This window comes from Paramacrobiotus metropolitanus, unplaced genomic scaffold (genome assembly GCF_019649055.1).
Source record: "Paramacrobiotus metropolitanus isolate TYO unplaced genomic scaffold, Prichtersi_v1.0 Parri_scaffold0000070, whole genome shotgun sequence".
NCBI lineage: Eukaryota > Metazoa > Tardigrada > Eutardigrada > Parachela > Macrobiotidae > Paramacrobiotus > Paramacrobiotus metropolitanus.
The window spans coordinates 649,170-662,720 of NW_026570290.1; the positions used below are offsets into that span (position 1 = coordinate 649,170).

At 42.3% G+C, this 13,551-nt stretch overlaps 4 protein-coding genes across 5 annotated transcripts; all 4 read left to right on the top strand.

Annotated features, from left to right (window-relative positions):
• Positions 1 to 298: 298 nt before the first annotated feature.
• On the top strand, positions 299 to 3,630 carry LOC129594671 (uncharacterized). Of its 2 annotated transcripts, XM_055491439.1 has the most exons (4): positions 299 to 566; positions 731 to 881; positions 2,786 to 3,076; positions 3,195 to 3,630. In XM_055491439.1, the coding sequence occupies exons 2-4, from the start codon at positions 844 to 846 to the stop codon at positions 3,367 to 3,369; spliced, it is 504 nt and encodes a 167-aa protein (XP_055347414.1). In that variant the 5' UTR covers positions 299 to 566; positions 731 to 843; the 3' UTR covers positions 3,370 to 3,630. The 2 variants fall into 2 exon arrangements, with proteins under 2 accessions (XP_055347414.1, XP_055347413.1); XM_055491438.1 differs by having other exon boundaries at positions 299 to 881.
• Positions 3,631 to 4,502: 872 nt separating this feature from the next.
• LOC129594672 (uncharacterized) lies at positions 4,503 to 6,630 on the top strand. The gene is made up of 3 exons (XM_055491440.1): positions 4,503 to 4,827; positions 5,701 to 5,991; positions 6,135 to 6,630. The coding sequence occupies exons 1-3, from the start codon at positions 4,628 to 4,630 to the stop codon at positions 6,310 to 6,312; spliced, it is 669 nt and encodes a 222-aa protein (XP_055347415.1). The 5' UTR covers positions 4,503 to 4,627; the 3' UTR covers positions 6,313 to 6,630.
• Positions 6,631 to 7,008: 378 nt separating this feature from the next.
• LOC129594616 (uncharacterized) lies at positions 7,009 to 8,471 on the top strand. Its single transcript, XM_055491365.1, has 3 exons — positions 7,009 to 7,362; positions 7,579 to 7,869; positions 7,990 to 8,471. Exons 1-3 carry the CDS (start codon positions 7,151 to 7,153, stop codon positions 8,153 to 8,155), a joined length of 669 nt encoding a protein of 222 aa, XP_055347340.1. The 5' UTR covers positions 7,009 to 7,150; the 3' UTR covers positions 8,156 to 8,471.
• Positions 8,472 to 8,473: 2 nt separating this feature from the next.
• On the top strand, positions 8,474 to 11,499 carry LOC129594615 (solute carrier family 13 member 2-like). The gene is made up of 10 exons (XM_055491364.1): positions 8,474 to 8,721; positions 8,903 to 9,052; positions 9,146 to 9,261; positions 9,319 to 9,527; positions 9,631 to 9,745; positions 9,866 to 10,093; positions 10,304 to 10,408; positions 10,475 to 10,664; positions 10,736 to 10,897; positions 11,005 to 11,499. The coding sequence occupies exons 1-10, from the start codon at positions 8,623 to 8,625 to the stop codon at positions 11,326 to 11,328; spliced, it is 1,698 nt and encodes a 565-aa protein (XP_055347339.1). The 5' UTR covers positions 8,474 to 8,622; the 3' UTR covers positions 11,329 to 11,499.
• Positions 11,500 to 13,551: the final 2,052 nt, after the last annotated feature.

Genomic DNA, 13,551 nt, shown 5'->3' on the forward strand with positions numbered 1-13,551 from the left:
GTCGTACATAACAGTGTCAAATAAACAGGCATGTGAAGATATTATTTACTACAGTAATATGCTTTGCTTCAGGCACATTTTCACGTCGGCATTGTTCATAATGCATCGTTATGTATACACTTTTACTGACTGTTGCACGTGCAGGAGACAACATTAAATTTTTAAACTAATACGTACAGATATCACTTGGTTAAAGGCAAATGCCACATGCGAACGGAAAGCCGGCAACTACAGCACTCTACTACAGTAGTTACAGGCAACTACAGTAGTTAAAAATTAATCAAAACAGGTAACGTGGCATAATTAGCGTGGCCAACGTACATGTGTTGCCAGTTAGTGGGCTCTATGAAAACCTGTAACGTTCCATAAAACAACAGGGGAGACGGTAGACGTTACAGGCCTGAAGGTTTGCACTTTCTGTAAAACCAGGCTCATACAGGCCTGCGTCCCACAATATTGGTCAAAATTACTGATATCTGATATTTATCGCATCGCATTCATTATCAGCCGCTACAGCCAACATTGCCCCGAACATATTTAGAATTTTTTCCCCGCCAAAAAAAACGGTAAACAGAAGTGTACGAATTCTGCAGCTCCAAAAGAATACTCCACGCCGTCCGTTCGGCTCTTTCACTTATACATATCAGCCTTGGTATAGCATTAGAAATAAACATGAAAAAATCTGCAGCCTGCTTTCTTGTGGTTTGGCTGGGACATTTTGTGTACGTAGCCACGGAATCAGCTGAGGAGTGTGCCGCCACCCGAGATAGATGCTATACCGCCATCTCACAGATTTCGGCCAATGCTACATTTCCTTGGCCACCTGAGGGAACGTCTGCCAGTATGCGTCAATCTACTCCCGATGGAGATCGATATTGCAGGTACAGTAATTCTTTGGCAAATTTTGAGTATCCTTTAGACATAATTTTCCGGTACAAACGCGTTACGCAGGCTTATTACTGCCACTCAACAAGGCGGTAATAGACTGTAAGGCTTAGGCCTCGTCCCGAATCTGTAGCGCATCTCGTTACGGTACAGGGCACCACCGTCCCAGAATAGGAGATACGCGATACGGTATGTCGATTCTCGCTTCGCGTACCTCGTTACCCGTGAAAAGGTTCGGGACGGGGGTATGCTCCGTATCCTAAAGCGGAGCATACCCTCATACATATTCACAACTCTCTGATACGGTTTCCTGCAAACCGTATGTCAAAACCCAAATAAATTGCGCGGATGGTTTGCAAATTGCAAGTGCAACTGATCTGTCTCATCAGTCATCAGTGCATCACCAACTACGGGGTACTAACTGAGATGCCAAACAAAAACTTTCAATCCGGGGAACAACCATTTCACAATGCAGACTAAGAGCTAACTAGAATGACGGCATGAAAACAATCAACCCAAGAATCGAAATTCCTCAAACAAACTTCGAATTTTTCACCACATAAAAACTGGTAAGCAGTGCGATATGTGACCGGAGCGATGGGACGCAAAAATACAGCGACACGGCGCTAAAGCTGAAGATTCGATACAGAAACCGAAAGCGAGCCCCGTTTCCGATATGCGTAGCCTATACGTAGCGTTGGTGGCGCGCACCAAAGAGGGTCCCATTTCTGTACTGCAGCGAAGCTAGCTACGGTGCTGTATCGTAACGAGATGCGCTACAGATTGGGCCTTAAAAGCAGCCGGTTAATTCCGGTGCGACGCCACGATAAGGCAAGCCGTTTACAAGCGCAAAAATACAAGGCTCTCGCTGTGTTTTATCACAGCACTTATCTTGGTTGAGCTATAGCTTTGCTACCACATATTATAGCTTAAAGAGAGAATACAAAATTTTAAAGTATTTTAATTTGTACTGAATGTACTTGTAAGTCGATCGAATGCTTTGCCGCGATACCTATTGTATGCACTATGCAGTATGTAGTTGTACACAACGGTTTTCGGTCCGGACTAACCGCTGAACTGACTTTGAATTCTGACTGAGGCTAACTCAGTTTACTTATAGAAACCTATAGGAATTTACTTCCAAATTTTGTTAAAAGTTAAGCACCAGAAAACTTCAATTTGTTGGTCTTTTGGCTGAGCTGAGGAAAGTTAATTTTCAAGGACATAAATCGACATAAATCTGCAATAAAACCTGTCGCCACCTGTCAAAATTGCAGGTATTTAAAGGTTAAATAAACATGTAAAGTGTATGGGTCAAAGCATTTTCTGTTACAACGTTTTAGTATAGGAATGCAGCGCGATAATGCTGCTTGTGTGTCCGGAACTGTTGAGAAGCAGGCTGATCTTGATGATGTGCTTTTAGTTTGTGCATGGTTGAGCAGATCGTTTTGTAGGCTCTTGTAAACTTTGTCTCCTTGTACTTGCACTATACAAAAAACGTTGATCAACGAACGTGTTTGGCAAAGTAGAATTTTTCAAAATAATTTTTTCAACAAATTATATATAAAATCAAAGCATGTGAAGTATATACATAACACATACCTGTACTTGTACGCTGGATCCTTAACCAGGGCGTCCAGTGCATTACGAAATAACCGGAATCCGTTAAAGCAAATGTATTTAAGCTAGACTATACAGAGTTACAGACTAATAGCCTATAATTCTCCAGTCCTACTATACCAATCGGAGCGAAAATATCGAGATAAGCGTCCTCAAGAGCCACGCTAAAGCGGTGCGCTTGAGCGCCGCTTGCATTACTTTGACGTTCTCGATGGCATATTTTTACATACATACATGAATTCTTTGTTGGTGCTCCTTTTACAACAAGCCGCTTTAACAGTTATTTCAATGCCACCGGAAGCTGTTTGCGGAATCTGCGCACCCGCTGCCCGGCATCGAACCTTCCGCCGTTTGACGCTACCATTGAAGGATGGTACATGGTGCTGTATTACGAAGCCATGGCTAAGATTTGTACCATTTTCAACCCTTTACGATTGTTAGCGGCTAAAACGCACTGCGATCTGCAAACGAATACTACCGACTTTACCGTTGAAGTGGTGTTGGGGGAGAACCTCAACGAGTTCATTACCAATGCCACTACCGAGGAGAAGGCCCAAGCCGCAGTGTGCCGGTTAGTGTCATCGCTGTTTATCCTAACGTAATTCGATAGCCGTTGCGCTTATGTAACTCTCATTTATATCAATTTCTGTATTTTAATTCAACCAATCATGTTACTCAGTATTTAACAGAAAAATTCAGGAGTTTTTGCCACGAATGGGCAATCCAGAAAACAGCAGCAGAACGCCGTTGTACTCACATTTAGTGGCAACATGCGGGCAGAAGGCCATTGACACCATGGAGGACGCGATGGAGTGGACTCTGATGAGCAGGAATAGCCCGTGTAAATCCAAAGGAGCCCATTGAGTAGCGTGTTCTGCAAAGACTACTTACAGAATATGGCACTGTTTTGTTATCGCAGCGACTCGTACGCGTTTCTATAACGGAGGTGCGGAGTTTGCTCACAGATCTTGTTGGTTACAACTGCTTATAATTAGATGTGATTTACATGGCAAGAACTGCCACACCATTATGTTCGCAGCAGCATCCATGCCGCTCTTCGCTCCATGATGCACTTTATGGTACGGGTTTATCTGTCTTGCTCTAATCTCTCTGATAAATTGAATCTCATCAGTTAACTGAGAATTCGTTTAACGCTCGCGAAATTGACATGCAAAAAATACGTGGTATGTATTGTGCATACAACGTATTTAGTTACAAATTCAGGCGAGTTAAGTAGCTTCTGAGACGACACTAGCTGTCGAATTATTTTTGCCGTTATCACGCACCAAAGTTGCAACATTACTCAGTGTTTTTTTCGTGGAAGGAAGCGCGTAAGATCGAAGGTGTCCAGTCGGGGTGTTAAAGAATCTTAATGTATGGCAGCGCGGTTTTTATCAGCTTGTCGCGTCTTACATTTTGCGATATTAATATGAGCGGTGTGCAGTATCAGACTTCATTGCCATGTCGCGCATGACAGTGAAAGACAAACTGGTAATTTTGGCATGTAAATACATCATTTACGGCTACAATTTAATAAGAGCACATTTTGTTGACTACACAAGGTGCAAGGGACAACATAAAACAGTAGGTTAGCTAGGTGACAGCAAATGCATACGAAAAGCAGAAAACGGCCAAAATTAAAAACAGGCAACGTGGCTTAAACAACTACTCCATAAGCATGTTGTCAGTTATTTGGTCCTAATGAGAACTGGCGCTCTATAAATGTGTGAGAAAGTCGGCGTTCCAGGCCCGTGAATTTTCGATGTACGTGTAGTACATAAGGCATTGCGCTGTATAATGTTAAACAATATTTCAAACAGTAGAAGGGTGTGATCTATATAAGTAATTGTAAATTACAACCGGAAATGCACTCCAGATTATTATAGTGCAACAGAATTAATGCCTGATGTTAATCGCCCTCCCACTCGTTATCACCCGCAACAATCAATTGCCCGAGCGAATTTAACAACAAAATGTATTCAACGCTAGGAGAAGCGAATAATTATAGTTACTCGTATTTAGAAATCTTACCGCCACGCTGGCTGCATAGAAACCCTGCTTCCTTTTGGCACTTTCACTGAGGTATATGGTACCGGTATATACAGCTATACTGTAATAAAATATGAAGAAATCTGCAGCCGGTTTCCTTGTGGTTTGCCTGGTACACTTGGTGTATGTAGCTACGGAATCAACGGAGGAATGCGCCGCACTGCAACACCGATGTTTTGCTGTCATATCACAATTTCCCAACATCACGTTCCCTTGGCCGTCTACCAGCCGACTTTCACAGCCACCTGGTTTTGATGGGATCCGGTTTTGCAAGTATTACTCTCAGTTCTTTAACAAATTCGAGGATCCTCCAGTCTTTAGGCAATATATCCCCTTACGTGTAACACAGGCTCATTAGAGTTCCCAGGGCAGTGTACTGCTACGTAGCAGACTGTAAGGCATAAAAGCAACACGCTTGCGTTCGGTCTCACGTCAAGCCGTTTAAAAGCACAGTGATTTACCTAAGCTTATGGACTCCACAGGCTGATATTTATCATTAGCAACGTACTTCGGTAATAATGATCCTCTCTTATAACCAACGATGTATAAATTAACGATAGGGTAGAAGAAATCTAAGACTACTTCTTATTGATTTGTGTTTTATACAAATCGATCTAATGGGATGGAAAGGTTTTCCGAGTGCATGTAGTATGTGCACAACGTTTCTACTTTTTATGTTGCATCAGAAGACTTTAATTCATTTTGATCTTTTGTTTGAGCCGATTAACGTGTGTTTCAATGCCAACGTTGTCAATAAATACAGTAAACACATACAGGTAAATAAATATACTGGATCCTTAATCGGGCGTCCCGACGAACACTAAACATGCCGGGTATCCAAAATAAAACAAATGCACCTACGTGTGTAACAGACTAATAACCGCATCCGCATTTCCCGGTTTACATGCGGCAAACAAAGTTGAGCCAAGACGCGCGTACCGAACGACAAAACAGACGACGCCTATGCAGCCTACGAGTCGTACAGCAACCTGCCTTTGAGCGCCGCTTGCCTGAATATTGTTCTAGGGGAAACTGTTTTTTGCCTTTATTTATGTCTAAAATCGTATTGTCACACACATAAAATGATCATACTGTATGCTGTATAAATCCTTGTTGATGCCACGTCTACAAGAAACGTTTTATTAGTTATTCCAATGTCACTGGAAGTTGTCTGCGAGAACTGCGTAGCCGCTGCCCGGCATCCAGCCTGACGCCGCACCAAGCCAGCGTCGAAGGATGGTACCAGGTGTTGGTTAACGAGGCCATGGCGAAGTCTTGTACCATTCTGGACCCCATCAAATTCTTAGCGGCGAAAATGCACTGCGATAAGCAGACAAATACCACCGACTTTACCGTGGAAGTGGTGTTGGGTGAGAAAATTGACGAGTTTATTAGCAACGCCAACACTGAAGAGAAGGCCCAGGCCGCGCTGTGCCGGTTAGTATGATTTCTGACTCTGTCTACTCGTACCCAGTAGTAGTACACCGTTAAATTTACGTAATCTTCACCCATATTAATAATTTAATTCTTCGTAGAAGTATAACAAATTCAGTTAATCATGTTGCTACGGTCTGTTACAGTAAAATCCAAGATTTTTTGCCGCGAATGGGCGATCCTGAAAGCCAAAACAGAACACCGTTGTACACAGATTTGGTAGCAAAGTGCGGACAGGATGCCATTGACACTATGGAGGACGCCGTAGAGTGGACGCTAATGAGCAAAAAATATAGCCCATGTAAAGCTCAAGGAGCACGTTGAGCAGTGTGTCCTACAAAATGGCTTACAGATCTGGTCATTATTTGTGTCTATCGTTGACGTTGAGACATATTATTAACGGGATTGCGGAGTTTGTTCACGGATATTGATGTTCGTACTCGCTTAGTTTTGATATGAACAGAAATTGGGATTGCTTCATAATTCTGTTCCTTGGGGAATTTGTACCACTTCTGCAATATGATGCGTTTTATGACGCAGGCTTTTTTGTTCCTCTTAACCTCTCCTATAAAATTATCAAATTTTATTGATCTAATGAGAGAACTTCTTTGGTTTAACCGAAATAAAATTAATGTGTAATGAGCTGGTTAGTGCAACAGGCGCACAAAAAAGGCATCTGTTAAAATCAAACCGGCAACTTGCCATACAATCTGCCGGTGATACAGAGAACTGATGTTCTGCAACTGTAAAATCAATGTACCAGAAATACGTCAGTGTTTGTAACTTTCATAATTGTAGATTCCAGTTCAACTGCCCACCCCTACCGATACAATATTTATATGTAATATGTGCAACCGTAGTTTCTAACCGCAAACTGTACTTGTACTTTCCATGCCTTTAGTTGTTTCAAAATGCAGTATTACAAATACATACCGTTTATACCTGCTGTATCAATTGTGGATATCAATCGTAGCGCGATCATTATCAAGGCGCAACAACTGGCAGTAGCCAAAACATTTTAAAACGCATTTCCCACCGCTTAGTACGCTGCCGAAGAAGACCTGAACGGTTTACCGCTTCGCAGGCCGCGTGCAAACAAACAAACATCGCCTCCGTTGTGCTGATTCTGCTATCTTCCGTATTTTAAAAATCATAAGAAAACATGATGAAATTTGCAGCCGGTTTCTTCGTGGTCAGCTTGGTACATTTTGTGTACGTGGCCACGGAATCAGCAGAGGAATGCGCTGCCATTCGACAGCGTTGTTACGCCACCATGGCACAGTTTCCCAACATTTCCCTCGCCTGGCCGCCTCCAGGCGGTGGTACTTCTTCCAGCATGCTCCAGGCCACCCCTGATGGAGATCGCTTTTGCAGGTACCTGTCGTCTAACTATAAATATTATTATATTATTATGAAATGTACTTAGTTATGTAATAATGTTAAAATGGCAGTTTGTCATACGGAGAGTGTTTTATTACTAATTCTCTTGTTGGTAAAAGCTATTGCGTAATGTTCCTTTTGAAATTTTTCTTTCAATGAAATTTATTAAGTTGCTAAATTAAAATATTAAATTTAATTTAAATTTATCAGTTATTCCAACGCCACCGGAAGCTGCCTGCGGGAACTGCGAACACGCTGCCCGGCTTCCAACCTGACGCAGCATGAGGCCATACACGAAGGATGGTACACGGTGGTGGTTAACGAGCTCATGGGCAAGATTTGCAATCGTTTCAACCCAATAAGGTTCTTAGCGGCTAAGATGCACTGCGATCGGCAAACCAATACCCGGGACTTTACGGTGGAAGTGGTACTGGGTGAGAACATCACCGAGTTTGTTGTCAATGCCAACACCGAGGAGAAGGCGCAAGCCGCGTTATGCCGGTTAGTATGATCGCTATCTGCCTTACCGGCAAACAGTGTACTCTGGACATAGCGGTTTACGATATCTATGTAATTCTTATATAATTTCTACCCCAATTATATTATCTCGGTTTTTAACAGAAAAGCACGAGAGTTTTTGCGCATTGGAGATCCTAAAAGCAAAACCGCAAACCCAAAGTATACAGATTTGGTGGCAAAATGCGGGCAGGATGCCATTGGCACTCTGGAAGACGGCATGGAGTGGACGCTGATCGGACGTCTTGTCCACTGTCAAGAAGGACACTGAGTAGCACGTTTTCGAAATTAATTACAGAAGCGGTCAATGTACTTGTGTACCAGTTATTCTAATACAAACACCTTCATGGGTATTAGCACTTCGGTCAATGAATATTTATTGCCCCAATTCAAATTATACATACGTAATAATGTTCTTAGCAGAATCTTTCCTGCTTTTCGCTATGTAACGCATTCTGTACATGTGGTATCGTGTATTCCGGCATAATCCTCATTCGATAACATTGTCACATCTTATCGGTGTTATGAGTGTCCACAGCATGTACCTAGAAGTGTAAACCGATATCATTAAATTTCACCTGACACAGCTCAGAAGCGGAAAGGATAAACATTTTAATGGTTTATTGTCGTGGTATGCAGCTAGCAAAGTCGGTCTCTTGAACCAAAGAAATTTAGGAGTCTGATGATTGGCGTTGTTTTTTTTTCATTTTCCCCCAATTTATTTGCAAATCGTAAATAATGGGTATCAAACAGCTCTTGAGCTCAACATGGCGAATTGCCGTTTTCTTCGTTATTCCGCTAGCAATTCTGCCGTTTCCTCTTGTGGTGAATACGCAGGTAATTATTACAGCTTCCATTAATTCTGTTAAAAAATAATCAATTTTAACGAGCAGCTAAAAGTAATGACATCAATTAAAACGGTGTTTCGTTTTTCGCTCCAGTAGGTACGAAAGGGAATACTGTTATTATTTTATATAATCATAATAAAACCAAATATTATTTACACAATGCATTACAGCTGGCGGGAGCGACGTATGTCTTGATGATCAACATAATCTTCTACATCCTCATGCCGATTCCCTTGGCCATCAATGCCATGCTGCCCGTTTTCCTGTATCCGCTTCTGGGCGTTCATCCTGCTGGGCAAATCGCAACATGGTTTATGAATGTATGTAGTATGTACTACTGGAGCTCGTCCTAACTGCGGTACAAAGTTATAGTACAAAGTAACTGCTGAATGGATTATCATCCTTTATCACAGGATCCGACAACATTGCTAATATCCAGTATGGCGTTCGCTCTGGGCATCGAAGCCGTTAACCTCCATGAGCGCATTGCTTTAAAAGTCTTGACGGTATTAGGACCTCGGCCAGAACGGTATTTTGAGCGTTTTCCCAATGCCGCACTCGCACAGCATCATATAAATTTTTGTAGTTTACTGTTGGCGTTTCTCATCGTTTCCGGTTTCTTGTCCATGTGGATAAGCAATATCGCCGCCGTGGTGATGCTGCTACCCATCGTCCGCGCTGTTAATAAAGACTTGTGCGAACAAGAGAACAACATCACCGGAAATGATGCTGTGTCGATAAACAGTAAAGCGGTCAACGAAGAGTTCGCTGAAGATCCACCGGCAAGCACGAAAGGTAGTAAATTTAGTTTTAGTACCGGCTATCTGCGTGCTGACAAACGTTTGTCTTGTCTATATAACTGCTCGCCGAATACTCCGTAACTTGTAAATGATTGTAGTCCAAAAGTTCACCATGGGTCTGGTTTTATCCATCATCTATGGGGCTTCCATTGGCGGCATGTCGACACTGATTGGGGCTCATCCGAACATCGTCTTCAAACTAGTTATGGATCAGTAAGTATACAACATACATATATTGTTGACGGAGAATCGTGCAGTTTTTACGATGTTGATAGACCATTCAGTAGTATAGTATGGGCAGTCCTTTATGTTAAATAAACAACAGTTTTCTAGAATTTACGGTGACGTGACCGGTGTTAATTTCGCAACACACATGATGATCTGCACACCGTTGGGCATTGTGTCGCTGCTGATTGTCTGGCTGCTCATGACCATCATGTATGTGCCGGATTACATCAAATCCTGCTGCAAGAAACAGGAACGCACACCGGAAGAAATGCGAGCACAAGACAAACTGCATAAAAATTTAAAGGGTCAATACGAGAAACTCGGATCAATTAGGTAGTTGCCGTTGTGTACGAAGTTCACCGGGATTTTACATACGGCATAGTACCTCACAAATTTATATTATCTTCGTTTTTACGTGCTCAGCACTTTCAAACAGACTTCATCATAAATTTTGAGTTCAGTCTGTTGCAGCTATGTATAATCGTAAGTATTAATACACCTTATTGTTATCACTGGGTCATTATTTACGGTTCTTTATTGTAGATTTGAGGAAGGATCCGTGATATTCTTTTTCTTATTCCTGCTTATGTTATGGTTCTTCCGGAGCCCTAGCGTATTTCCTGGATGGGAAATTGCCTTTAAAAAGGGGTAGTGGGCCACAATCTTGAACCGGCCCACTGTGGAAAAATTTACCTGACTTTGACTTATTTGCAGTTACGTTTCCGACAACGCGCCCACATTACTGTTGGTCGCCACGCTCTTTGTCTGGCCACGGAGTCTTAAAGCACTGTGGACTACCGGCAAACACGACCCCATCCTGACGTGGCCCATCATGCAGCGGCGTTTCCCGTGGGAGATCTTCCTGTTTGCCTGTGGCACCAATGTCTTGTCAGAAGGGTCGACAGTAACGCAAATCAGCTTTTCCATCAACAATACTTCGCGAATTCTGGTAACAAAATTTTATTTACTTTACAGCGCGGTGGAATTGCGGAGTGGACAGCCGAACAGATGAACGCACTGAGCGGCATTCCTCCGTGGGCCATGATGATTCTCATCAGTCTAGTTACGGCGATCTTGACGGAATTTATCGGGAATTCTACACTGGTTACGCTGCTGTTACCAATATTAGCAACATTCGTACGTTGAATTTTGTATTGGATACAATTATGCAATCACGTACAGCTTTAGCACGTTTGTGTGTACTCGTACACTTCATTATTGTAATTCATGTTTTAACTTTGAAGGCTACGCAGTCGCTGGTGAATCCGATCTATTATCTCCTCCCGGCCGCTTTATGCACAATGCTGTCCTTCATGACGCCGGTGGCTGCGCCCATTACCGCGTTAGTCTACGGCGAAAAACTGGTAACCCGGCGTGAAATGTGCGTAACCGGATTGATTCCTAAAATTACCTGCTTTATCTTGGTTATACTGTTTGTTAATACATTCGGCGATCTGGTGTACAATGTGCACCATTTTCCGCAATGGGCAAATCTTAGCGCAGCTAATAATGCCAGCTCTGTTCACAGAGTTCGCGTTCTGAATTTGTTTCTTAATGAACCAATATAAGAAGTTGCCTAAGCAAAGGTACTACAGAGTACCATACTTCTCTCGCGATGTCAAGCTGTGCTTAATTTCGCTGATGCTGCATACTTTTGCAGTTTTGCTCACCTGTGTTTGTGTCTTTAAATCGTATCCCTTTAAAGTTTTATGCATCGAAATAATATAACTTAAGACGTGCATGGTCGCAGGGAATTTATTCGAAGCAGAGAGAATCGGTGCCATAACTGCCACCGTAAGAATTTGTCGCCAATGCCATATAAAACAAAAAGGTCATCTCAAACCGCTTAGTTACCAAGCACGGTAGTTGTATTTGTTGCATGAAGCGCCCACTATAAATAAAAAGCTAAGAAATGTTCAGTGTGTTCGGCAAAAAACCATTAAAATGGTCGATTATTCAAGTTAGCTAAATTTGGGCATTCATGTGTAAAAAATGTACACTGTGAGCTCCTAGGAAAAAACTCTGGTTCAATGGGGAATAACGAGCGAGATGGGTCTTTGCGGCTGGGTGCCGGGTGGAATCGGTCGAGTGATTCCACTAGAAAATCTCCATATCCACGGCACAGTCCTTCGGTGCTTGATCCCCCGATACAACAACATGTGTATCCGGAAGGACACGGCCGATACTGGGTGTGGCAGGTGACAATTTGTGCTGCAGTGCAGGACACGCAACTACACAGAAGCAAAACGATCCATTTCGTACCCATAGTAAATGGACAGGAGTTTCGCACAGTCACACACAACGGTAGCTGTAGCATCAAACGTGTCAAAGTTTAAGAAAAGAATATCGAAACGGCAGCTAACGGCCTAACGCTTTCGCTTTTCAGTTCATCTAACTTTACTGCTCCTGAGCTGTCCACTCTTCCTTGCCTTAAATTGCTGTCTGACTGCCTTTGGATGTTATGCCAAACAACCTGAGCGGAAAAATATGTTACGTTGCACTTGTTATGCTCTAGCCTATCACCGTGCAAGAAAGTAAAGAAAGATCATGATAACAGAATCCAGTTTATAGTTAAAATTTGGAACGTCTCGCAGTCTTCGTCTCTGATTGTTATTGTTGCTGATGGCAAAACCGGTTGCCCGGTATGTAGCAGTCTTAGTTACAAAGCATTTGCTAAGATAATTCTTGCGATACAAGCACTACAGTGTACTTGTATAAAGTCTCAATAGTATGTAGTGTACCGTATATAAGCCTGTACGGACAGAAAAGTATAAAATTAATTTACCCGAGATTCGTAAAATACGTATATATAATTTAAATTGCGTAGAGTTGTACGGAGTAATTATCGTAATACAATGCCTAAACATACAGAAATCGTTGCCAAATTGTCTGTTTGGTGGAGTTATGGGCCATTTACAGCTATCTGTATAGTGTATGCTGCATTACACATCCTTCCATTCTTCTTTCGGACAGGCTTCGACTTAACGTAATATTATATATATATTATACAAGAGTCATCTTCGGCTTCGCCTCAGATGCTCTTGTGGTCTACACTCTACAGTCATGTCCTTGACAAATAATTCTGTTCGCGCTGTTCGAAACTTCAGTCAGCTTGCTCTAATCAGGAAACAGCGTTATATAGCTGATCGGTTCATTTTATGTGAAACAAAATAGTTACTAGTAGTAGCACGACTAATAATAGGAGAGCGGTCAGCGGTGCTAAGTTTCTAATACTTCTACTTCGCTAGTCGCTACTTTTTAATAACTGGTCCGTGGAAACCAATTTTGATCGAGGACAATAATATCCTTTGTTCGGTAATCAGTAGGCTTGGTCGGTAAATACAGTATTGTGAATTTTTTGATAATTTTTTGATTTTTGATTCTGTCGGCAGCAACGAGTGTGTACTGTGTAGTGATAACGAGCAAAAGAGATCACGTTGTCCTAGTCACCGAACATTAGTAACAGCAATGGCGGGTCCTGTAATTTCCTGTACGCAGCAGCCCTGATTAGTGATACCTAAACACTGGTTGGCTCTTTCCGAATTTCGATTGTTTCTGGATAACTGTTTCCAAAACATTTTTTGACAGAGATTTTAAACATCTAATGGCGTTTGCATTTACACGGGATGTCGTTCTACCCGGTACTAGGTAGTTAACATTTTTTGTTTATTGGCAATTGCCACCATCAACATAAAAACTAGCCCTCGCGGTCACACTGTTTGTGGGAAGGGGTGGTAAGGCCGGTGGTAAATTTAGGATCTCGGACCAAGGCGACCGTTCCCTTTATTTAG

Bases quoted from the DNA above. Each gene is read 5' to 3' on its own strand.
- LOC129594671 (XM_055491438.1), top strand. From the start codon at position 673: ATGAAAAAATCTGCAGCCTGCTTTCTTGTGGTTTGGCTGGGACATTTT. The intron at 882-2,785 runs GTACAGTAATTC...CCGCTTTAACAG, and splicing joins GATGGAGATCGATATTGCAG to TTATTTCAATGCCACCGGAA. The intron at 3,077-3,194 runs GTTAGTGTCATC...AGTATTTAACAG, and splicing joins GCCCAAGCCGCAGTGTGCCG to AAAAATTCAGGAGTTTTTGC.
- LOC129594672 (XM_055491440.1), top strand. From the start codon at position 4,628: ATGAAGAAATCTGCAGCCGGTTTCCTTGTGGTTTGCCTGGTACACTTG. The intron at 4,828-5,700 runs GTATTACTCTCA...ACGTTTTATTAG, and splicing joins GATGGGATCCGGTTTTGCAA to TTATTCCAATGTCACTGGAA. The intron at 5,992-6,134 runs GTTAGTATGATT...GGTCTGTTACAG, and splicing joins GCCCAGGCCGCGCTGTGCCG to TAAAATCCAAGATTTTTTGC.
- LOC129594616 (XM_055491365.1), top strand. From the start codon at position 7,151: ATGATGAAATTTGCAGCCGGTTTCTTCGTGGTCAGCTTGGTACATTTT. The intron at 7,363-7,578 runs GTACCTGTCGTC...TAAATTTATCAG, and splicing joins GATGGAGATCGCTTTTGCAG to TTATTCCAACGCCACCGGAA. The intron at 7,870-7,989 runs GTTAGTATGATC...GGTTTTTAACAG, and splicing joins GCGCAAGCCGCGTTATGCCG to AAAAGCACGAGAGTTTTTGC.
- LOC129594615 (XM_055491364.1), top strand. From the start codon at position 8,623: ATGGGTATCAAACAGCTCTTGAGCTCAACATGGCGAATTGCCGTTTTC. The intron at 8,722-8,902 runs GTAATTATTACA...AATGCATTACAG, and splicing joins CTCTTGTGGTGAATACGCAG to CTGGCGGGAGCGACGTATGT. The intron at 10,665-10,735 runs GTAACGCAAATC...TTTACTTTACAG, and splicing joins TCTTGTCAGAAGGGTCGACA to CGCGGTGGAATTGCGGAGTG.